The 25,545-nt window shown below is 45.1% G+C and overlaps 1 protein-coding gene across 1 annotated transcript in view; it reads right to left on the reverse strand.

The window, feature by feature from the left end:
* The window catches only part of AK7 (adenylate kinase 7), a 71,015-nt gene continuing 45,470 nt past the window's right edge, over positions 1 to 25,545 (reverse strand). The window contains exons 9-18 of the mRNA XM_032837396.1: positions 24,971 to 25,048; positions 23,963 to 24,112; positions 20,284 to 20,412; positions 18,694 to 18,823; positions 12,181 to 12,309; positions 11,740 to 11,808; positions 6,433 to 6,630; positions 3,101 to 3,321; positions 414 to 572; positions 1 to 160 (exon numbers count right to left, since the gene is read on the reverse strand). Coding sequence (XP_032693287.1) covers positions 122 to 160; positions 414 to 572; positions 3,101 to 3,321; positions 6,433 to 6,630; positions 11,740 to 11,808; positions 12,181 to 12,309; positions 18,694 to 18,823; positions 20,284 to 20,412; positions 23,963 to 24,112; positions 24,971 to 25,048 — 1,302 coding nt within the window. The 3' untranslated portion in view covers positions 1 to 121. The remainder of the gene's footprint in view (positions 161 to 413; positions 573 to 3,100; positions 3,322 to 6,432; positions 6,631 to 11,739; positions 11,809 to 12,180; positions 12,310 to 18,693; positions 18,824 to 20,283; positions 20,413 to 23,962; positions 24,113 to 24,970; positions 25,049 to 25,545) is intronic.

A 25,545-nucleotide genomic window follows, 5' to 3' on the forward strand; every position in this document is an offset into this window, starting at 1 on the left:
TAGGGGGAACCAAAGAATTTTCCAAAAACTGGAAAAGCATTTTTTTTCAAGCAGAACTCCAAATCACAATTTTAACCTCATCTCTAACTCTAAAGGTGTATCACACCCAATCTTTAAATTTTCACTGTGTTTCAGGATTGTTCTTGAAGAGATATTCTGCCTATAATTGAAAGAGAGAAAAAAAGACACATCGGTTTAGAAGACAGTACTACTACTGTTTATCATTTCAAAATAAAAGTACATAAATCTTTACTTTCAAATGAGTAAGAAAATCTTACTATAAACTGTGAAGGTCGTAAGAGGCTATTTCCCAAAAAAAACGAGACACAACGCTTTCTCTATCTCAACTAGCTTTTTGTTTAGATTCGGGCATCTTTTAATTTCAAATTGATAGTAAAACAAATATCTCTTACCAGAAAATCAACGGGATCATCCGGTCTGACCTTACAACACTCATTCAGACCCTGCATCAGGGTCGGCATCACGTGTGTCATTAAATAGTTTCTCAGGGGAATAGACTGGGCCTCCAGTAGTTCTCTTTCTTCTCTTTTCACTTCCTCTAGTCGTTTATTCTACAAGTAGAACATTTGGGGGTTGGGGTCAACAGAAAGGGGAGAACACGTTCACCTGATTGACACCAGAGTACATTGGAACCCAATACTGCTGTACGTGGCCACTAGATTATGATAAAGATGGCATCGCAAACAGCAGAGAAAAGATATAAATGGTGTTGTAACAACTGCTTAGTGTGCTAGAAAATAATAAACTGGATCCCAAACTCACATCTTAAATCAAGATAATTTCTAGCTGCCCAGATGAAGAAAGAGCGGGAGTGGGGGAAGGAAGGCATGAGGGAAAGAATCACAGAAGTGCTAATAGAAAGTCTAGAAGGTATTCATCTGGTGAACACGTGTTATTCCTTGCTCGGCATATGGTCCCTCCTCTCTTGGGAATAGTAATTCCAGATTCCTTTGAGAAATCTCCCTTCTTAGCCTGGTGGTTTAGGTGGGACTTAATCCCATCAGTCTAGCCCACCTCCTGCCTGTGGATATTAATAAAGGAGAAGCACATCAGGTAGAACCCAAGGATAATGCCAGCGTGGAGAGCAGAGCAGAGATAGGGACCCCAGGTCCTTGATGAATCATCTGAGTCACATATCAAGCCTTGCCTGAAGCCAGCTCTATCTGCCCCCCCCCACCGCCTTGATTTGATGTGAATCCGTAAGTTTTCTTTATTTCTAAGCCATACTGAGTTTGCTTTTCTGTCACTTGCAAGATAAAGAGTCCTAGATGATATTATCTGTTAAAAAAGAATTTTTCCCAGCAAGGCAGTAAACCCATAAACCAACATGAGAAATGGACTGATGGATTTGACTACATACAACCATAAAACTTCTTTATGTCCAGAAGACACACCATAAATGCTGTCAAAACATAAATGATGAGTTGAGAAAAACCATTTGCAACAGATTATAAAAAGCTAGGCTATCACGAGAGGCACACAATTTGCATACTTCTGCACATAACTGACTCATCACCCCATCGCTGTATGAAGCAGGTACTATCCTCCTCCTCCTCTCACAGATGGAGAAACGGAGACACAGAGAGAAATCTGTACAGAACCACAAAGCTACACAGAGAAGGAGCGAGACTTGGACTCTAGCAACACAGCTTGGGAGACCCTTGTCTCGTGAGCCCCCTCCTGTTTCTATGACTACACTACCTTATCGGGAGCTGTTCTTGCAAAATACTAAGAAAAGGACATACCGCCCAAACATGGGCAGAGAAAACGTGCAACATGAGAAATAGAAATGCCAATGAACGCAGGAAGAGTTGGTACATGTCTGACCCAAGAGATGAACATTAAAGCAATGGGATGGGGTTTTGGTTATCTGGTTGATATTTTGTGAGCAAAACTGAGAAAGCAGAGTTGGAGGAAGTGTAGGGAAAGCCACTGGTAGATAAGGTGTGAGCTGCTCTACCCTTGCTAGAAGGTAGTTTCGAAATATGTATCAAAAATTAAACCACGTGTAGTCTGACCTAACAAAATTCAGGAATTCATGCTAAGGAGATAATCGGGCACCCAAAGATGTGTGCTTAAGGACATCCTTCCTTCGTCTCCCTGTTCCTTCCACAAATATTTGTAGAGTGTCTGTTAGGTGCCAAGCACTGCTCTTGGCGTTGGACATGTGGTACTGAACAGCAATAGAAAAAAATCCTTGTCCTCATGCGATTTAAATTCTGTGCAGAGAAAAGACAGTAAGATAAATATATAAAATATATAGTCCCTGAGAATAAGTGCAAAGAGGGAAATTGAGACCTATGAAAGGGGATAGGCCATGTGATGGGGAGACGCAGGGGTTGACATTTTAAATATGGTGTGCAGGAAAGGCTTCCTTGGAAAGAGGGCTTTTTAGGAAAGACTCAAAGCAAGTAAGGAAGTTAGCTGCGGACACGGTGTGTTGTTGAAATGCGTCACGCCAGAACCTGGAAGGCCCCAATAACGAGTCTCACAGGGATGGAAGCCTGTGAAACATTTGCACAGGGAGTTGCCCACGTGGGTCTGTACGTTAGAAGGACCTCCAGCGGCAGCATGGGAACAGGCTGGAGATGGACAGGAGCCCAGCAGGGAGACCAGGGAGGAGGCACCATGATTCCAGCGAGAAACTCCGACCCTGATCAGAAGTGAGGAGCTGTGGGAGGATCTGAATGCGATTTTCGGTAGCAGAATAGGCAGGAATCCATGATTTGGGGAATCGGGAGGGTGAACGAGGCTGACCATCCAGGTGAGATGCGTAAATGGAGGAAAATCAGAGGAAATCCCAAGGTTGGCCAATGGCACCAGGGGACCCAGTTACAAGGATCTGGATTATCAATACTCCTGGTGAAGGCTGGGTACTATTATTGCGATGATTTATCCCAAGCAAAAGACCACAGGCACCTTTTAGGAAATGGGCATATGACAAAACAAACCAAAACCAAAACAAACACAAACACACGCTTGGGTATTTCCATGACATTTCTCTAGGAGCAGGATGGGAAGGGCAGCTGCCAAAATGGCTTGGCGTCCCGCCCCCAGACCCGCGCACGCACTCACGCACCCACTCCTCCCAGCGAGCGATCTTCTCCGCCAGCTCCACGGCTTCCCTGTGCTCCCGTTCCTCTGCCTCCATGGCCTCCTTGGCCAGCCGCTCTTCTGCAGCCCTCCGCTCCTCCTCTGCCTTCTCTTCGTCCGTTAGGCCATAATTTCGAGGCTCCCCGATCTCTTTGATGAGCTGTTTGATGGCAAGTCTGTTTTGAGGGTCTTCAAGTTTTCCTACGTCTTTCAATACCAGGAGAAAGGAAGGGGATCAGCACACACATTCTCCAAGGTACTACTCTGAGACCACATTCGGGAAAATTCTTTGTTCTCATAAATGTGCCGTGGAAATGTAAATTACCATGTTATGTTATGTTATGTTATGTTATGTTATGTTACTTTAGGAAATGACCACACTGGGCTTTGCTGTTCTGATGGCCAGGATGGCTCAGGATTTCTTGGCTCACGAGCAAATACCAGCCCTGTGTCTGGGAGTCCTGGGTCTGGGAGGAAGACAGGGGCTCGGTGTTTGAGCTCTGACAGTGCTGATTTTGAGCAGGGGGGGATGGGTGGGATGGAATTCCTTAAAAAAAAAAAAAAAAAAAAAAAAAGTTTTCCATCCCTGGAAGCATCCAAGCAGAGAGAGATGCTGCTGTGGGGGTTCCCACAGGAGGAAGCCCTGTACTTGCTGAAAGCCCGATAGGAGTTCCCCCATTTCTTCTTCTTCTTTTTTTTTTTTTTTCCCTGTTTCTGAAACTCAATGATCCTGGGATACATTTTTAATTAATAACTAAAACAAACCGTTTCAGGTAGCCTACTTGAATAGGGAAAAGTCCAAATTCTAGAATATCCGACTAATTTAACATCAAGACCAAAACAACAACAACAACAAACCAGCAGCAGCTTCTTGGTTAAACAATGGGTTTCTCTACAAAGTTGCTCAACGCTAAATTCTACACCACTCTCTTGGGTTTGCTTGGAAAGTGCCCCCAACAGAAGGGTGTGCAGTGGACGATTTTTGTTCTCAGCGCCTCAGATCTTCCTAGGAGTAGGGGCCTTCCCCTCATGGCACAACCATTGCCACGCCCCCTCCCTGCGTTCCTACACTATGACCTTGACCCAGACTAGAGGCACCTCTAGCTTCTGCTTGGGAAGAGGGGAAGAAGGGTCAATATACATCACTTGGTGGGAGGAAGCAAGCCCCCAAAAGTGAACAAAAACAAAATAAAACAAAATTCAGATATTCCACGCCTTGCCCACACTCTGACACTTTAATGTATTTCTCCCGATTTCTCTAACAGTAATTACAACTTGATGTGCTTGAAAGTGCTCTGAAACACTTTTGACGAGGCTCACTGTTGGAGACCAGTGCTGCCCAAACCAATACTTTTGCCCTGACCCTGGGACAGGGGAACTGCTGACTGGGGGTGGGAACCTGCCCAAACCATGACTTTGGATTTACCCTTCTAGGGCTGTGTTATTAGGGTGGAAGGTCTAGCTCTAGGCTTGGCTCCCAGGATAGAAACTCCTGGGCTGTAGGGCAACCCCAGTTCACTACGTGAATGACGGAGGAGAGATGCTGGTCCAAAGAGCCAGAAAGAAAGAGACTCTGAGAGAAGAGAGGAGTCCAGACTTGCCAAGAGAAAATGCAGGTGCCAGCCCTGTTCCTGATCCTTCTCGGGCAGGGCCTGGTGGCCTGCATTCCTGACCTTGACCCCTCCCCCACACCCATCCCCACTAAGATTTATCTCTCCCTTCCCTTTAACGTCATCTCCTCCTTGTCAGGGTGGAGATGAGGTCAAATGTGACCAGCACAAACACACAATGACCACGCATCCAGTCCTCCCTTCATTTCTGTCTTTCTCAACATTTCTCCCCAGGGCTTTCCTGATTTTTCCATAAATCACTTTCTGAGCATTACTGAAAAGATGGCAATCACTGTTTTTGTGCAATGTCCTCACCATTCTCTCCCAGTTCTCTAATCAAATAGGGTGAGCTACTTTCCATATTAGTAGATTTAAATCCTAAGTTTTTAAATTTTTTTTTTTTAATTTGACAGAGATCACAAGTAGGCAGAGAGGCAGGCAGAGAGAGAGGAGGAAGCAGGCTCCCTACCAAGCAGAGAGCCCGATGTGGGGCTCGATCCCAGGACCCTGAGATCATGACCTGAGCTGAAGGCAGAGGCTTAACCCACTGAGCCACCCAGGCGCCCCTAAATCCTAAGGTTTTACATGTAAAATGTGAGTCCAGGGCGCACAGACATGTCCGGAGGAGGACAAAACCCAGTCATTTCTTCAGGGGCCAAACAGATTTTGTAGATTTATAAATTACATTATCTTTTTATTGCTTAACAGCACACTATGTTATGTCTTAGTAATAACAAAATTAGTCAACCATTGCACCAGACACTTCCTATCTCCTATCTCTGCATTTGTAATAACTCTACAAGGCAGGGGGTATTTTCCCATTTCACAGATGAGAACACAGATGAGCAGAGCCAGCCCTGAGACCAGCTCTCCTGCTTCATGTGGACATGGTTCCTTGGCGTACACCTCCCGGCACTCCAGGGTCCAGAGGCTGTCCTCTCTGGCTCTTGAGGGCAAAGAGAGACCCTGAAAGACCCCCAGGGGTCAGCCTGGCCACTGAGTTCCACCAGGCTAGGGGTTCCTCACCAAACTCAGGGGGGGAAGAAATGTCAAGATCCAGGAAGCCAGAAAGGAAGTTCAGCGGTTCACCAAAGCGCAGGGAAGTAGAAACACCCTATGACAGCTGAGATTTGGAGCCAGGAACAGTGACGGCCTCAGTGAGGCTGATGACAGATCCTACTTACTGAGCGCCTGCTGGCTGCTGAGATCTGAGTTCAGTGCTTACTGGAAACAAAGGGGAATGTGATGAAGAACAGTTTGCTTTCTGAGTAGCGGTGGGGGGTCAGACGGCCAGTCTAAAGGCCAGGAGGGGCTCTGGGAAGAACATCAGGGCCCTGCAAAGCTCTGGGGACAAAACGCCGCCCCCACGGAAGCAGCCGGCAGCAAATATACATATTTTTTGAAGTGTCCTTCAAAAAAATGGCAATTTGGTATCCGATTTCATAACCTATGCATATATTTTCATATGCCCCAACACCCCCACCCCACCACATACCAAATCCTCAAGTAGAAGGACTCCCCAGAAGGAAAGCCCTGTTTGTCCTCTGATCTCCTGGCCCCAGGGACATAGCTCTGCTTCCCCATCCCCACCCCCAGCCATGCCACAGACTCCAGACTCGCACCAGGGGTACCTGGGGGCGGAGGGGCGGGGTCCTGACACTTGTCAGTGGTTCTTCACATTGACCTTAGTCTCGAGCCCCACTCATACCAATATGTATCGGGTGGATTTCAATCTCATCGAAATAGTTGATGACAGTCTCATCCTCGGTATTGAGGTCCCGGTAGTTGCTCAGGGCCCGGAGGAAGCGGTCCTGGCTGTAGTGGGTCCCAGCCACAACACTCTCGGGGAGGTTCATCACCCGCTCCTTCAGGAACTCATCCGAGGCATCCAGCACGCAAACGAACTCTGGGGAGAGAGCGGGGCTCCTGAGTTAACCTGAGGAATGGAGGGTCTAACCAGCAGGTGGCCCAGGCCAGTGCTAACCGAAATGTCCGGTGACCAGGCTGGACCTCAGTGACTAACTGGCCTCCCTGCCGCCTCTCACCGAGGAGATTACATGCATACAAATCACTGACATTTCCAGACACCTCCCTATGAGGCCCAGCCAGTGGGTATTTTGTGAGATCTGTTAGTTTTCTATTTTTCCCCTTCTTCCTTTCTCATTCTTTCCCTTTCTTCCTTTTAAGAAAAAAAAAAAAAAGGCAGCAGAAATTGGAAAGCGCAAATCTCTAATGAGAAAAATATAACAAATAAAATGCCAAATAGCAAATAGTAGCAAATCTAATCATCGAGTAAAAAGAAATCCGATAACAAAAAGCAGCAGAAATCAGAATTAGCGCATCTCTGATAACCCTGTGGCATCAACCATCAGCCGCCTCCCAGCCAGGCCCCACTGCACCTTCCCCCGCCTCCCTGCACAGCATCACAGGCTCCCAAGGAGATTAGAGGCTGAGCGAACTGATGGCCAATTTGGCCAATTAATAAAAACAAGGGCTCCCCATGGGACTTGAGTTTCCCCAAGATCCAGCTCTCTTCTCACGTAATCCAATTGGCTAGGAAGTGTCTGCCTCCCATTCAACAGAGGCCTATCTAATGTCTGACCCGGGAATCAGATTAACGATGGGGATCATTTCATCCACCTGTGATTTTCTTTTAACCTATGAAAGCAGCTGTTTCTCCAGCTTCCCATATAAGTTCGGTGGATGTAAGTTGCGTGAATGAGTCATCAGAGCACACATCAGTGAAACAGACTTTCTAGGTGAGTTACTATTCTCAGAGGTTCTCAGCGTGGTCAGAGTATGCGGGTGCCCAGATCATTAACCAATAACGTGCTACCCGTAAGAGTCTGGCGAAGCCTGGAAGCCGTTTAATTTTTATCCTGAAATTGTACTGGTTCCCTGTGGGCCAAACCGGGCCCATCATCTGACTTCGTAAATTAAGTTTTATTGAGACACTTAAAGATTAATTTATTAATTTAATTGTATCGGTTTGCCACATAATAAGGCCATCTTCACTCAAATGCATTCTAATAAGATTTCTTGAATGAGTGAGAAAAGTAAGCGTACAGAGCAGAGCCCAGAGCAGAGGGTGCCTACGGGGCAAGTGGCCCTCCACTGAGTACCATCTGCTCCCTGCGTTAACAGTGAAAATAAAGGTTGAGGACAGAGCTTGCGGAAAAAGATCCAGTAAATTTGTAACCATAGTCTGAAGCTGCCACTATTCTGACCTATTTTAATTTAGTTTAGATGCTCATCTGTGATCATCTGATTTTCATGAGTGGCTATATTCTGAAAAGGAGAGGAGACAGCTAGACCTCCAAATGCCAGTATAGTACTTGAATTGAAATGATGTAAACAAAGTCACTGAAATTTGAATCTAGTTAAGCTCCATGACGTTGGACACCTAGAAGAAAAGTTAATAAATCTGTTAGTGATCTAAGACGTTTAAAATGCGATGCTGTATTTTTCTTCCCAGTGACTGGGAGAAGGAAGGTTCCGGTCAGCCAAACACCACAAACAGTGATGGACTTGGCTTCTAACTTTCAAGAATTTTAGCGGGATGAAATATATTCCCCACTAGATGGTTTCTTTTTTTTTTTTCTTTTGGAAGCTCTACACCCAACGTAGGGCTCGTAGTCATGACCCCAAGATCAAGAGTTGCGTGCTCTATTGCCTGAAACAGCCAGGTGATATTTTTAAAAGTCCTTTCTCTCTTATGATTCAGACAGAACTTCAGGATTTTGCAGTATCTCGAGATAATGATTCAGAACATCTACTGTCCTGGGGAGCCTGGGTGGCACGGTCGGTTGAATATCCTACTTTTGATTTCAGCTCAGGTCGTGATCTCAGCTTTCTGAGATCGAGCCCTTATTGCGCTCCCAGCTCAGCTCAGAGTCTGCTTGGGATTCTCTCCCTTTCTCTCTGCTCCTCCTCCCACTCGCGTGCTCTCTCTCTCTCAAATAAACAAATCTTATTTATTTATTTATTTATTTATTTATTTATTTATTTGACAGATATCACAAGTAGGCAGAGAGGCAGGCAGAGAGAGAGGAGGGGAGCAGGCCCCCCGCTGAGCAGAGAGCCCCATGCGAGGCTTGATCCCAGGACCCTAGGATCATGACCCGAGCTGAAGGCAGAGGCCCAACCCACTGAGCCACCCAGGCGCCCTCTTTTTTTTTTTTTTTTTTTAAGGAACATCTACTGTCCTTGTATTGGCTGTGGATAGCAAGTAATAGATTTCTGCTTGGTAGATTGTATATAACAAGGAGATCACTGTGTTTGGCTATCTAGAGTCATAGGAAATCTGTTTTGTTGTGGGTTTTTTTTTTTTTTAAGATTTATTTATTTATTTGAAAGGGGGCAGAGGGAGAGAGAGACAGAGAATGTCGAGCAAACTCCCCACTGAGCATGACACAGGCTTTGTCCTCACGACCCATGAGATCATGACCTGAGCCAGTATCATGAATTGGACACTTAACCAAGTAAGCCCCCCAGGTGCCCCTGAAAATCTGTGTTTTAAAACATTTTTTTAAAGATTTTACTTATTTTTCAGAGAGAGAGAGAGCACAAGCAGGGGGAGCAGCAGGCAGAGGGAGAAGCAGGCTCCCCATTGAGCAGGGAGCCTAATGCGGGGTTCGATCTTGAGACCCTGCAATCATGACCTGAACCAAAGGCAGACGCTTAATGACTGAGCCACCCAGGTGTCCCTAAAACATTTTTTCCATAGTAAGCAAGCAGACAATTGTATTTATTTATCTTCACTTTTTAAGTAGGCTCCACGTCCAATGTGGGGATCAAACACATGACCCTGAGATCAAGAGTGGCGTGTTCTACTGCCTCAGCCAGGAGCCCCAAGCAGGTATGAGTTTAAACTTAACCGGCTTCAACAATGAGATCTGAAAAGAACTGACCCGAATGCAGGCTAGCAGCCATTATAAAAGGCAGTGGTTTATCAAGGAGAGAGAACACCACCTATGACTGGGTCAACCATAGACTCAAGTGTGGCACCACTCCAACCAAGCATGAGGACTTATATTAATCAGATTTATTATTTTCTGTATCTTACGATGTTTTGACATCTCAGGGGGAACGTTACAGACCTGGAGAGAGACTGCCTCTTTCAGGACTGGCTAATTCCTAAAGATGGCCAACCACTTACTCAGGAGAATGGCCATCGTGTGCAAAGTGACTACCCCCTTTTTATAAATCTCTCACACTAAGCCACCAATATTTCCCTTGCCTTAAATCATCCCAGACCCAGGCACCAGGGAACTAGAGAGCAAAACCCACTGGAACTGGCTCAAAGTAGTCAATCCTCTTAAAAAAAAAAAAAAAAAAAAGCTATTTCCTCAGCCCTGCCTTGCCTTTCCCACAGAAACCCCAATTAAGGCAATGGCCTAGGCTTCCCCTCACTGCTTCTTGCTTCCTACTTCCTCACCAAATCTGGCTCACTTCCCCATGCGATCTAGACAGTATACCCCCTACTCTGGGGTCCCTTCTTTCAATGGCAATAGCCTCTCCTGTCCTCACCCAGCCACCTCCCTATATTAAAATTCCCTGAGTACAAACGAGACAATCCTCTCATTTCTTCCAGGAAGACAGAAAATAATGACCATTTCCAGAAAGAGGATAATTTACTAAGAGCAGACTAAACATTCCAAAGAGATGACACATTTGACCCGTTTGGACCACGTCAAGCAGAGGGAGGCCAGCCCAGTAGACCACGGTTAAGAATCTTTGAGCATTTCACGTTTGTGATTCCATTTTCTGGAAGGGTTTCATTAATTCTGTGTTTTGGAGGCAGAGGAAAGAGGAGACCGAGTTTGAATTTAAGCCATTTCGTGTACCAGGGAAATGGTCTCGGGTAAGTCTCTGGATCAGGTAACCATGGGAGTAATTGCAGCCTGGCAGAACCGTGCAAAGAAAGGTTCAACGAATTCCTATCTCGCGCGGTTCTGGGCACATGATGGACGAACGGTTCAGTGCACTGCCCCAGTAAAAGCGTGAGGATTTGCCGGGCAGTTTGCAATGAATGAATATTGCCCAGAAGTGATAAACTCTCAGAAACCAGACAGATCTGGTTTTTTAGTCGATTTTAGTTTTTAACTTTTTCTGAGCCCAACGCATATGTTCACGGGAAATTCAAGACAACCCACCCCTTTGGCATTGCAAATTCCCCGTCCCAGGCTTCAGGGCCCTCAGGCAAACAGTAACTACCCATCCCTAAGGATGACTGCTTTCTGGAGGCCCCAGTGCTTCCAGAAGCTTCATGGCAAGCTCTTCCTGGATCAAGGGGAGAGGGTTACAGCCATAAACTGACTCCCGTGCAGACTCTGACGCAAGCAAGCACGCTCCCCCTATAACCCTAAGGAATGACCTTGGGCTCACTTGCTGAAAAAAGCTGTTTTTGTGTTTCCTATGATGATATCGCATGCAAACTGATTAAAAAAAATAACAACCTTAAAAGCTCAAGACAAGGTCACAAGAAATGCCAGCCAGGCAGTCAGCAAATCCTTTTTCATGGAATAAGTTGTTTACATTTTACTTCCAAGAGGATATTGTGCAACATCTGTGTATCTACGTGAACAGTGAACAGCTCGGCACCTGTCCAGTCTCAACCCTGGATTTGGGAAAGATGGGAAAGATGAGGGCATGGCTACCACCAAAAACGGGAGGAAGGGCCCAGTCCCTGGTGGTCTTGCCAACAGGCTCAGAAGTCAAACCATCAGGGGACTGGCCTCCCTGTGCTTCGTTCTCAGAGGGAGCAGCAGCAACAAACATTCTCAAAGACTCCTGTCCATTTCAGAACTTAATATTCCTCTATTTCTGACTGTTGCCTCCTATACATTCCCTAGCTTGAGAGCTTATGTTTAAGGATATTGTTTTACCTCCCCCCCCACACAAAAAAAAGAGCAGGGGGAGAGAGATCTGCTTTATTGACATAAAAAAGATGGTTTGGGTACAAAATGGCATTCCTCTAAATATGACCTTCGAGAAATAAATATTTTAAACTTACCGGGTATGATCAGCTTATCAAAGGGGAACATTTTGCCTCTGACTTCTTCTTCTTCCTCCTCGTCTTCTTCTAATAAAACAAAACATACATTTTCGTGTTTATTACGGGCTATCACTGTGGACAGCCCTTCGGCAAAAAATTAAAATATTTAACTAGATGTTAACTAGAAAACTAACCATAAATAGAAAAAGCATGTGTTTTAGACAGTCTCTCTGATTTTCAAATTTTAACTGAGTGACTATTACTATGATATGTTGCAACTTATCTCAAGGTGAGCACTCAAGTGAAGGAGGGGCGTCTGGCTGGCTCCATCCGCAGAGCACGCGGCTCTTGACCTCAGCGACATGAGTTCGAGCCCCACGGTGGGGGTAGAGTTTACACAAAGAAAGAAAGAAAAGCTTTAAAAAAATAATAATAAATAAGGGGAACGCTCGAACTCACGATTGAACAGGTCTTTAGCTTGATCATAGGTCTTCGGGAATCCGTCTAAAATATAACCTTGATTCCTGCAAGGTATCGATTTCACCTTTTCTTTGATAAATCTAATTACGTATTGATCTTCTAGTTGGCCTGGTGAAAAGAAAAATATATATATTACTAGGGAGTCACATTATTCGTGGGGATTACAAAGTCATCTCAAAATTGTTGTGTAGTCCAAGTAACTACTGAAAATCTTTTATTTTCCCTTCAAGTTACAAATATGTGGTTTTGTATTTTGAACACAATACACTGAGCTGTAACGCACAATAAAATAGGAGAACCCCATGTGCTTGTCTGCAATAAAGAACAGAAACAAATGCTGATGTCTGCAATTCCCAAATTTTCTTCTGGGTGATGTCACAACATCTGGGTGAAGTGGAACGTGTGTTCCCGTGTGCCAGCAGGGTTCACTCAATTCTGTTTTGATATTACGCCTTCATACGTTGCCTTCTAGCCTTAAGACATGGTAATAATAGCCTTAATACATAGCAATAAATGTTTGTGCTGTAAGAGTTAAGTGAGATAGTATTCACATGTGTTGTTAACACACGACTGATAATAATGTAATAACAATAATAAATATTTGCTGCATCGGAACAAAAATCAAGCTTGGGGTCCCTGACTGGCTCAGTCGGTAGAGCATGCAACTGATCTTGGGGTGGTGAGTTCGAAGCCCACGTTGGGTGTAGAGATTACTTAAAAATAGAAAGTAAAAAATAAATTAAAAAATAAAAATCGAGCTTGATCTCACTCTCAAAGGCACGGTTCTCTTTAAAGCTGCAGGAACCAACGCCCTCCCTACCCAAGTCTCTCCAAATCTGCATTCACGACCTTGGCCCTACTACACAGTTCCCTCCAGAGCCTTGGACGCCCGGTTCCTGCAGTGCGTGGCATAGCTGAGGATGGAGAAGTTTGTTCTAAAACTGCCACAACGGTTGAAGGATCAAATGATGCAGCTTCCCTGTGACAGTCACGTGTTACTCTATCGCACTCATCAGACGGCTAATGTTTCTGAGACCTGGCGCTGCCCGTACGTTACTGATGTGGGATTACCACATCGTGGGTTTGGCAACTTTGAGTGACTGATCTACAAAGCCCTTTCTAGGGTCACACCATACTTTTAGTTTATCAGTGGGTCTACGATATAAAATAGTTTTGGTCTCTCTCTCTTTTTTTAATTTTGTTTTAAAGAGAGAGGGAGATAATTTTTTTTTTAAGATTTTGTTTATTTATTTGACAGCAAGCGAACACAAGCAGGGGGAGTGGCAGAAGCAGACCCCCCAGCTGAGCAAGGAGCCCTACTCACTCAATCCCAGGGTGCTGGGATCCTGACCTGAGCCAAAGGCAAACAATTACCTGACTGAGCCCCCTAGGTCCCCCAGGGGCAATCTTAAGCAGCGCAGACACGGGGCTCCATCTCACAACCCTGAGATCATGACCTAAGCCAAAATCGAGAGTCACACGCTTAACAGACTGAGCCACCCTAGCATCCAGGTTTTTGCTATTATTTATTTATTTATTTGACAGACAGAGATCACAAGTACAGAGATCACAAGTAGGCAGAGAGGCAGGCAGGCGGGGGGGGGGCGGGGGAGCAGGCTCCCCGCTGAGCAGAGACCCCCCCCGCCCGATGCGGGACTCGATCCCAGGACCCTGGGATCATGACCTGAGCTGAAGGCAGCAGCTTAACCCACTGAGCCACCCAGGCGCCCCTGCTATTTTTAATCACTGTATTAATGACAATAAAATGATGTCATTGAAACACCTCTTCTTTCTTCTATCATTGACACATGACTCATTAAGCAGTAACTGATTCAAAACTAATTGTGTCTTTCAGAAATTTAAATGTTAGGGCTGAGACCAAAAAAAAAAAAAAAAAGAAAAGAAAATCGAAGGTGTTATTTTGCATAATGAAATTCCTCGAAATGATCTGACATTGTTTCTCAGTAAGGTTCACAGTGATGCAAAGAAATAGAGCCAAGTAAAGTGTCGAGGGATTCAGCAAAATTCAAAGACGAGTTTTATCTAAGCAGTCTATTTCTGATTTCCGAAGGTTCTGGTGCTGAGGCAAACGCACATCTATATTCAGAAACCAGGCTTCAGCCCCTCCAGGCAACCCTCCTTTGATTCCAGCCCCCAGCTTTGCCATTCGCTCCGTCTGCTTCAAAGCGGAAATGTTCAGTATTCAAGAAGGGACCTCTAGCCGCAGTTTCTGATAATTACGGCATGTGAGCACACAAAGGGCCAGGCCCAGGGGGCGCTCTCTAGAGAACTCTGACCTCCCAGAGATACACCCCGACCCTGGCAGTGTGGAGCTCCTTGGAAGAGGACTGTCACTTCTGCTTTGAAATGAATGAACACAGCCCCCCTGGACAGCCTTCAAAACGACACCTGCTTTTTTTTTTTTTTTTTAATTTTAAGTCTATCGCATTCAAGTAATATTTAGAATGCTAGTATGAGGGGCGCCTGGGTGGCTCGGTAGGTTAAGCGTCTGCCTTTGGCTCAGGCATGATCACAGAGTCCTGGGATTGAGCCCACGTCGGGTTCCCTGCTCAGTGGAGAGCTAGCTTCTCCCTCTCCCACTCCCCCTGCTTGTGTTCTCTCTCTCGCTGTGTGTCTGCCAGTAAATAAATAAAATCTTTAAAAAATGCTAATATGAATCCATATTCCTAATTACTAAAACATGGTTCAAAAATAGGTGCATCCAAGGTTTTTAAAATACTCCATGCAGAGGGTAGACACTAGGAAGTTGATACAGTTATATACATCCTCCCTCTCCCCCCAATTTTTATTTGCATCTTTTTTTAAGATTTTACGTATTCATATGAGGGGGAGAGAGAGAGAGAGAGAGCGCACAAGCAGATGGGAGAGGCAGAGGGAGAGGGAGAAGCAGACTCCCCACTGAGCAGGGAGCCCGATGCGGGGCTCTATCCCCGGACCCTGTGATCATGCCTGAGCCAAAGGCAGACGCTTAACCTACTGAGCCACCCAGGCGCCCCCAATTTTTATTTTCAAACTCACAGAAAAGTTGAAAGACTAGTCCAATGACCCCGGAACCCAACCAACTTGTTTCAATCATCCCACAATGCTTTTGAAAAACATAAAGTGAGCACAGAGAATCGGTGACCAGTGCATTCGGGTTTAACCAAGGCCCTATTCCAGCTGCATTGTCGGGACTCGAGTGGAATTCTTGGCACCCAGAGGTGCCCTGCTGCGCTGGGATTGTGAAATTTGTCTCACCAGAATCGTTAGAGTCATTTACTAACAAACTGGATCATGCGAGGGGAAAATCGAGCTGACCTCTGTATCCTCACTCGGGCTGTGAAATTTCTAGGTAGGTCTGTGCAGGGAATTCAAAGGTCTTGTTTTGTCCACACACAATCAAGGTCCACATTCTAGATTCAGGTAAATATGAACAGGAAGGATTTGGGGACAAACTTGAGGGAGAAAACAAAACAAGAAAACAAAAGAAAAAAAAAAAAACAACCTTCCTAAGGTTAAAGGGGACGGAATGAACTATTCAGTCTTGTAGGAAGGCGGTGGGTGGCTGCAGGCCACTTCCTCTGTCCCCTTCCAGGGCCCCTCCAGGCAGAGGCTGCTGACCCAGCAGTGGCCTCTCTTGGCATCTGGGGGGAGAACAGAGTAGGCTGCCAAGGACAGGCCCTTGTGGCGTCTGAGCAGCACCGCGACTGTCCTCGGCTCTGCACGGAAATTCCGTTGGGTGTGCTCACCTCCCCGGGGCCGCCAAGAGCCCCGTCGGGACTTCAGACCATCCTGATAGACACTCTGGAAATGACTTTTGGGTTTTTACAAAGCCCAACGACATGTCTCTGTCTAATAAATATCGTCCAGGCTTTGTCTCATCCTGTTCGCCTGAATCCTCTGCTCTTGGGGCGGCGCTGTTCACGGCTCCCGGCGCCCTGCTCTGGCTCTAGCCCTCAGGCTTACCAAGCATACACACAGGGCCGTGGACACCTGTACAGTCCTTACAATCCCAGCCCTCTGCCCTCTAAGGCAGCCTTGCCAGACATCCTTCCCAGGTGTCCTCACTACACAATGTCTTATCTTGGGGTGTTTCCCCTCCCCCAAGCAATGGCAGCCAGGACCCGGTTAGTCTCTCTGAAAGCTGCATACCGGCTCCCAAGTGTCTCCTAGGTGAGGCAGAGGCAGTGTTTTATCTCAAAGTACTACGCTGGGTTTTCTACAGTCAGTGGAGCATGCTACTCTTGATCTCAGGGTCCTAAGTTTGCGTATCATGTCAGACACAGAAATGACTTAAAAAAAATTTTTTTTTTAAAAAAGAGTCACCTGGCTGGCTCAGTCAGTTGAGCATGGGATCCTTGATCTCAGGGTCATGAGTTCAAGCCCTACGTTGGGTGTGTGGCCTACTTAATTAAAAAAAAAATAATAGGGGCACCTGGGTGGCTCAGTGGGTTAAGCCTCTGCCTTCGGCTCGGGTCATAATCCCAGGGACCTGGGATTGAGCCCCGCATCAGGCTCTCTGCTCAGCAGGAAGCCTGCTTCCCCCTCTCTCTCTGCCTGCCTCTCTGCCTACTTGTGATCTCTGTCAAATAAATAAATAAAATATTTTTAAAAAATAATAATAATAGGGGCACCTGGGTGGCTCAGTGGGTTAAGCATCTGCCTTTGGCTCAGGTCATGGTCCCAGGGTCCTGGGATGCAACCCCGCACTGGGCTCCCTGCTCAGTGGGGAGCCTGCTTCTCTCTCTGCCTCTGTGCTTATCGCTCTCTCTCTCTCAAGTAAATAAATAAAACCTTTAAAAGAAATAATAAAAAAATTTTTTTAATTAAAAAAGTTTTAAAAAAGGGTTTTTTGTGTCTCTTCCTTTTCCTCTGGGACATCTCTGGGATTCTAAATTCCATTTCCTCCTGGCCCAGCCCATACCGAAACAGAAACCAAGACACAGCGAATCAGTTACCTGCTTGAAGTGGACATCCATGGTGGGCGTAAAAACCCATGTCCGCCCCTAAGAACCAGACTGGAGCGGCATGGGGCGAGAGGAGGGGGAGAGACACCTTCAGAGGGAGGCATGGAGGGACTAGAACCCATGAAGATGAGTGGCTGGGGAGAGGACCACCTGTAGGGACAAAGAGCTGGTGCCCGAAGACCAGAAGTGGGCAGGGCAGTCAAGAGCTGTGCCCCAAGGAATGCAGCGAGCAGTCCTCAGTGGGAGGGTGTGTGAAAGGCAAAAGCAGGAAGGAGCCATCTGTCACCCAGGACCCAGGACCGGCTTATACCTCTGTCCTTCCTCCCTGCTTCCCACATGCCCAGCCCAACCCTGGGGGATCAGAAATTGCCACCAGCAAAGAGAAGAGAGGAGGAGGAAAGCAGAAAGAAGCCAAACAGGCTTGAGAGGGTAGTGAGGGGAGAAACTCCAATGGATCCGAGTCCAGTGGTCACACACTGGCCTAGTCTATAGATGATACCAGTAAAACCAGCTTGATGGAGGATCTTGACTGTCTACTTAAATCAAAATGAAGCGGTGTTAGTTTCCGAATAAATTACACTCATTTCTGCCAAGTAGCAAGACCCCTGGGAAACATCTAAGCTCAAAACACAGCTTGCAATTATTTGATTGGAACGCACTTCTTAAAGCATGAACAAAGAGACGACTTACTTACTATCTAGGAGTTGCAAAGGAACCAGCCTGAAACTGTCCAAGGGTGGAGAAAGAATGAGTCCAGAGTCTGTGTTTAAAGTGATCCCTCACTCCAGTGAGTCTGTTCAATAAACTGGTTAAAGTTACCAAATGAGTAAGGGTATTTTTCCATTTATTTGTATTTGTTCCTGCATGTGTTATGGCTCCATGTCATCCATCTCTTTTTTCTAATTAGGACTTAATGATTTTCTTATTAGTTTGCCTGAGCATTTTATATATTAAGGATATTAAGTCTTCATTATTTTAGTGCTGACTTAGTGGCAAATATCTTTTCCTGGTTTGTCCTTTGCTTTTTAATTAGTGATTTTTGATGTGTATAAAATATTTATAAGTACACATTTGGTCTTTTATTATCATTTTCTAAATTTCTTTTTCTTAAGACTTTATTTATTCATTTGACAGACAGATAGTGAGAGAGAGAGAGAGAGAGAGCACAAGCAGGGGGAGCAGTAGACAAAAGGAGAAGCGGGCTCCCCACTGAGCAGGGAGCCCAATATGGGACTTGATCTCAGGACCCAGGGATCATGACCTGAGCCAAAGGCAGACGCTTAACGACTGAGCCACCCAGGCGCCCTTGGTCTTTCATTATTATTAACTCAGGTAGTTCTTTCCCATCCTATGATCAGATAGTCACCAAAATATTAATGGTGATTTTTTTCCCCGCCGGGGTGGATGAGATTATGATTGAAATTTCTTTGTTATATTTTCTGGACTTGAAATAGCAAACAAGTAGTCTTTTATAACAAGGACACAAAGCCTGTCAACAAGAGCAGCCCCCGGCCTTGCGCACTACCTGCATTTTGCTCCATGCTTTCCTTGATGCCATCCAAGAGCTCCTGGGCATCTTCCACATTCTCCTCCTCTTCCTCCTCCTCCCCTTCTTCTTCATCTTCCCCTTCATCCTTAGGTGTGACAATCGCCTCCTACATACCACAGGGATATTCAAATTGGACGACGCCCCGCATGGATCTGCTACTCGCAAATCGTCTGGCGGGTGATCCTGGAAAAGGCTGGTGTCCAAGGAGGGAACACGCTCACCCGTGGTCATTGTGGAAGTCGTCAGGATGCATGTATCTACAGAGACGGCTGAGAGCCTCAAGGTTTTTCTCACTCTATTTTAGGAGAAGAATCCATGTCTGTGTTAACACCAGAACTGCTTAAGACTCAACCCTTTTCAAGGTGTCAGGTTGTATCTTACTTGAAGGAAACACATTTTGTAGAAATTCAGACTTCTAGTAATCATTTAAGGAAATATACCATAGTCGCTACCATTTTCAAAGAAATGATAAAAAGCAGTTCGCTGAGGGGAGGGTGGGACAAATAGGCAGAGCACAGAGGATTTCTAGGGCAGTAAAACTACTCTGTGTGATACAGTGATGGTGAGTATGTGTCATTCTACATTTTTCGAAACCCATAGGATGTGTAACACCAAGAACAAAGTTTAAAGCAAAGGGTGGCCTTTGGGTCTTAACGAAGTATCCGTGTGGGTTCACCAGTTGTAACTAATGGAACCATTCTGGTGGGCATGTTGATAACACGGCCGCTTATGCACGCAAAGGGTAGGGGATGTACAGAAAATTTCTGTACCTACCTCTCAGTTTTGCTATGAACCTAAAATTGCTCTAACAAAATAGTTTCTCTTTTCTTTTTTTCTAAGAAAATAGTTTCTCTTTTGTTAAGAGAAAGTGTGTGTGTACACAAGGCAGGGAGGCCAGAAAGAGAGAGAGACAGAGACTCTTAAGCAGGTTCCACGCCCAGTGTGGAACCCAATGAAGGGCTTGATGTCACAACCCTGAGATCATGACCTGAGCCAAAATCAGGAGTCGGAAGCTTAAGCAACAGAGCCATGAAGGCATTCGAGTAGTCTCTTTCTTTTTAAAGCAGTTCATAAATAGTCTAATAATACTCTGAGAAACACACATGAAGATGGAAAAAAAAAACTAAAAATAAAATGGGGGTGCCTAGGTGATTTAGTCAGTTAAGCTTCCAACTCTTGATCTCAGCTCAGGTCTTGATCTCAGGCTGGTGAGTTCAGACCCTGCGTTGGACCCCATGCTGAGCGTGGAGCCTACTTAAAAACAAACAAACAAACCCCCCCAAAACCTGAAAATGTTCCAGTAGACAGAGAGAATACAAGATACATGTCTTAGCCATAGCTGGAGACAGACTAGATTTCAAGGGCATCATGAAGGGAGCTACCATCTCACAGAGGAACATCCTGTGGGAGGCTCTGTTTTCATGACTGGGGCCAACAAGAAACTCCAATGAAAATAACAAATCTCTTTGTAGGATACCACGTAAAATTAGCAGCCTCCTTATTACAAGACTAAGGAAAGCACTTTTGAGATATAAAAATTCCCAGGGAAGCAGTTAGAAATGTTACCAGTTTCGCTATGGCTTCGGAGATGACATCCTTCAGTTTAATGTGATGCAGCTTGTAGTGCTTGGCCAAGGCTTCGGCGACACTGGACTTCCCCACAGCGGGAGGACCCAGAATGCAGATCTTGATCGGCTGCAAAAGGAGAACAATGACCAGCCGGTGAGCTGTGGACACTCTATGGCTTGACAGTGTTCTTTACTTCGAGGGGGGCCCTTTCCTGAATGTCTTGGGGTCCTGCAGGCTGACTCTTCTGCCAAGCCTCTGGAGTCACTTCCTCCACGCCCGGCCTCCGTGGTCAGGGCCACTTCGTCCTCACAGCGCTGCCCCCCATCAGGCAGCGGCCCTTCCTGTTCATTCTGCTTAGCAGGTACTTAGTGAGCATCTACTACGTGCATTGACGGACCATGGGGGACACAATGCTCAACGACATGTGCTCTGGACGTACTAGAAGTACTAAAATACTAAAAACAAAGTACTGAAAAGAACTAAAGGACAAAGTACTTGAGCATTACAAACTATATTACTTTTTTTAAAAACTTTTTTATTTAAAATTCAATTTAACTAACATACAGTATCCTGAAGAACTAAAGGACTCAAGTACTCAAGCATTACACAAAAGTACTAAAAGTACTAAAGAACAAAGTACTTGAGTAGTTTACACTATCATATTACTTTTTAAAGATTTTTTACTTAAAATTCAACTTAATTAACATATCGTATATTATTAGTTTCTGAGGTAGAGGTCAGTGATTCATCAGTTGTATGTAACACCCAGGGCTCATTCCATCCCACGCCCTCCTGATGCCCGTCACCCAGTTACCCCCAGCCCCACACCCACCTTCCCTCCAGCAACCCTCAGTTTGTTTCCTAGAGTTAAGAGTCTTTCACAGTTTTTCTCTCCTTCCGATTTCATCTTATTTTATTTTTCCTTCCCTTCCCCTATGTTCATCTGTTTCATTTCTTAAATTCCACATATGAGTCGTATTACTCTTACAAAGAAAACAAAGACATAGAATTTCTGGTCCAGTGTGAGAGGGCTGAGATTATTGCCTCATGAGTATTATTTCTGAACTGACTGGGTCTTTAATCATACTTTACTTTTAGCACAGTTAATTTTTCCTAGTTTTAAAAAATATACTCATTTAAAAAAAAAAAAAGAGCTCTACCACTTCTTCTGCCAAAACCTGCTTCAATGCTCCAGAAACTCGGTGACATTTGTAACCAGGGAGTAAATATTTACTTCCAACAGAATTCAAAATATCAGTAGTGGTCATTTCTTTCAAAATGGTCGAAAGAGTTGTGGAACTGAAGCCTCGTATTTCATCAGGCTAATTAATAACAACAATCAGGCTGATGGGAAGACTTTCCATTGGCAGAGTGTCCATGCTCTTAAAGGTTATATAATTTCAGCCAGCATTTTGGTTGTGATCATTATTACTACCATTTGACAGACGAGGAGACCAAGTAAAGGAAATAAACAGGGACATTGCAGGGGTGCTGAGTGAGGAGGGTGAACGTGACTGGTCTTATCTGGTGAGGGACACTTTCAGGACAATGGTGATGACCAAGATGGTGGGCAGTGGAGGGGCAGGTATCTGAGAAAGCAGCTCAAGCTGAGTCTTGATGGGCAGGGCTGTGCTCCTGGGTGGGCCTGGTGCATTCAGCACAGCCTGAAGGCCAGCTGTCAACTGAGCATGTCCCTTTTGTCCACACACTGATGGCCAATCTATCTCCTGGGATAGGTGTACCTTGGCCAGTGAAAAAGCAAATTGGCAGTTTATTCACTTAATAGTGAGAAGTATGTCTGCCATTGAACTCAGAACTCCAAGTGCACGTGTCTGGTACATTTCTCCCTCGGAGCCGACAGACAAGAAGGTTGTCGATGAGCATTGTTGGAACATGAAGAGTTAGATGAACGGGCTATTGAGTGGCATCCAGTCATGGTAGCTTGATGCATCTGCAGCAGGGACCACCTTGCCTTGCTAAGGGGACCAGACTCATGGAAGCCATTGGCTTAAGATTCTGTGTTTTGGGATGTCACTGGCATGGTACCGTCTGCCTTACCCTGGGTAGTTTCCTGGGCTGTGCTTCTACTCTGACCAGCCCCTAGGGATGGAAAGACTGTTCCATTTTTAGAGATGCTCAGGGCACCTGGGTGGCTCAGTCAGTTAAGGGTCTGCCTTCGACTCTGGTCATGATCCCATGATCCTGGGATCGAGCCCAGTGTCCAGTCACCCTGCTCAGCAAGGAGTCTGCCTCTCCTTCTCTCTCTCCCCCTTGCTTTCCCTCCTGCACTCATGTTCTCCCTGTCTATCTCAAATAAATAAATAAAATCTTTAAAAATATGTATTTTTAGAGACGCTTATTCCCTCTATCACGTTCTGTCCAGTCTTGCTAATCGGGAACCATGTGATCTCTTTAAGGTGTCTTGTACCCTAACTGTGTTGCTTTTTCCATTCGACCCACAGATGACAACAGCAGTCTCACCATTTGAGTTATGTCTTATCTGTCTCAGGATAGGATCCAAGTATAGCCACCCTGAGTATCTCAGATGCTTAAAGGCATCACTGTTTCTTTTGCTGAGAGGCACATCTACTAGGCATGTTTTTCAGGAGAATATTGTTCTTAGGACACAATGATGAGACTGTTCTTGCCTGTATGGAGTCTCCCATGCACAGTGGTAACTCTGGTTAGGATGGCTTGTGTTCCTCACATGCTACTGGACAGTTTTCAACACATGTTCTCCTGTATTACCCACGATCCTCTTTGGGATGCTAACCTGGGATAAATCAAGGATCTGGGCAAGGGCTACATAGAGCTGACTTTGGGGAGGGAGGTATGGAGACTCAGCAGTTAGGCTGCTCTGGCTTAGTCTGCACCCCAGCTAGTTTGAATCTCTGACTAGCTGTGTGACCTTGAAGAAACTGCTTAACCTCTCTGAGCCTAAGTTTCATTATCTATAATGGGGAGCTAAAAGCATGTCTACTTTGAAGAGTTTGATGATTAAGATGACTACCAAATCTCTGGGCCAAGAGGAAGAGATCAAAGTAACAATCAGACTTCTCCTTTCCACCTCCCACTGACCCTCTTCTGTAGGTAAGTAACCAGGGTGAAAACAGGGTTGAAACAGGCAAGCCAGGATGCACCTGTCATTTTTCCATACATAGCACTGGGGTAGTCAGTCTTGAGCTTACTGTCATGTTCAATTTGTGTCGAGCATAATAGTCGTTATCTGTGTTAACTTTAAAACATTTAATATTCGATTGACAATTAATTAATTAATATACACCTAGATTGTTAGATGTGGACAACTGGATTAAAAAAATTTTTTTTAAAGATTTTATTTATTTATTTGTTAGAGAGAGAGAGAGAGAGCAAGCACAGGCAGACAGAGTGGTAGGCAGAGGCAGAGGGAGAAGCAGGCTCCCCGCCGAGCAAGGAGCCCGATGTGGGATTCGATCCCAGGACGCTGGGATCATGACCTTAGCCGAAGGCAGCTGCTTAACCAACTGAGCCACCCAGGTGTCCCTGGATTAAAATTTTTAAAAGAACTTGATTTTAGAAATTGGGACATACGAAAAAGAGAATACTTTCATTAGCGTGATTATACTAAAAGTTTGATTTACTTTACTTAAATTAGAATTTAAAACAGGGAATCGAAACAGGAAATTGTTATAGTTACCAATAATCCTCTGCTTTGCTTGTACTCTTTGAGGATATTGTTGATATTTTCCACAAATCCTGTTTGGGCAACCCACCGAATGTTAAAATTCTCCTTCACAAAAAGGGCTTCCATTCTCAAATTCACCAGTAAATGGTCAAGACACTCTTGCTAAGAGATAAAGGAATATTAGAGATTTGACTTGACTTTTCTTTCATTCCGACAGTTATAACAGACCAAAATCACTGTGATTAAAGAAAAAAAATTATACAGTCCCCAAACATGGAAGTCAATGGCGGCGCTCGGTGTTGACAGAGCGCCCCCTGTGGTCTTCCTATGAGAATTCTAAATCTTCCCACCTCTGTGCTGGGGACAGGCAGCATCCTGGCTCTTAGACAAACAGCTCAGAGTAGGACGATGCCGGAAGTCCCAGTGTAAGGTTTCTTTTTTGCAAATTATAATTGTATTATTTTTTGAATGGTGCAATCCCTTGGCTCAAAATCCAAAAAAAAAAGTAGAGAGGAAAGCATTCTTTTTGATCTCCATCACCACCCACTTGGCCCTGCTCCCGAGAGACAACCAGTGATATCTGTCCTTCCAGACATTCTCAAAGGTAGTATTTAGATGCAATTTATTCCTAAAAAAATATAACAAAATAATAAAATAACTACGTCCTAAAGCAAGTTCAAAGGGCACACTGCTGACTAAAGCTGTGTAGGTTTCTGTTACAATGGAATCAGAAATCCCAGGTTCCTGTCTGTATTACACAAAGAGGCCAAAGAGAAGGACACCCAGTGTCTGTAAAGCATTTACTATCAAACAGTTTTCAAATACGTTTTCTGAGCGGGACCCCTGAGCGTTTTTCAGAAAAGAAAACAGAAGCTCTCAGAAGATAAGGGGAAACTGCTTTAGGGTAATAAAATGTTTAGCTGTGTAGGAGGAGCAAAGATAAACCTGGAACCCAGGTATTTGGACTCCAAATCCCTCAAAAACCAATACATTTAGGAAAAGAATCTCGTATCTACTCACTGTTAAGTCCTTGGTTAGGAAAGCATTTTCTTTGGGTATTTTCTGGATTTTCCCAGGGCCAGTATTTTTACTGATGCACTGTTAGAGAAAAATAGAAATACTATTTGGTTTGCCTGTAAGATTTTAATACAAGATTTCTCAAATGAATGTCAACCTAAGGGAATACTTTTTTTTTTCTAAACAGAGGGGGAGTCCCCTGAAGGCATGCACTGATTCATCTGTTTTGCAAATATCCAATGTTCACCACTGCAAGCCAGAGACTGCAGACAGAGAGGAGAAAGGGCCCTCCAAGGGCTTTCAGTCAGGGGAGGCAGCCTAGTACACAGATGATTAATTATGCAAACTGCGTCTTGCAGAGGGGATGCTGGGAAAAGAGGCGCCTGACCCATGCAAGAGGTGGGAAGGAGGCAGGGAGGTTTTCTGAGGATTAAATCTGAGCAGAATGTTAAAGATGAGTAGGAGGTGGTCAGGGGAAAGCCACACACACTGTGCTAGCTGGGCTACAAGGTGGCCAGTGGCCTGGATTGGAAAGACAGCCCCCACAGACCTAGAGTCTCTGCAAGGTGCCAGTAGGT

This window comes from Lontra canadensis, unplaced genomic scaffold (assembly GCF_010015895.1).
Source record: "Lontra canadensis isolate GAN:19392208 unplaced genomic scaffold, GSC_riverotter_1.0 scaffold98, whole genome shotgun sequence".
NCBI classification, from domain to species: domain Eukaryota; kingdom Metazoa; phylum Chordata; class Mammalia; order Carnivora; family Mustelidae; genus Lontra; species Lontra canadensis.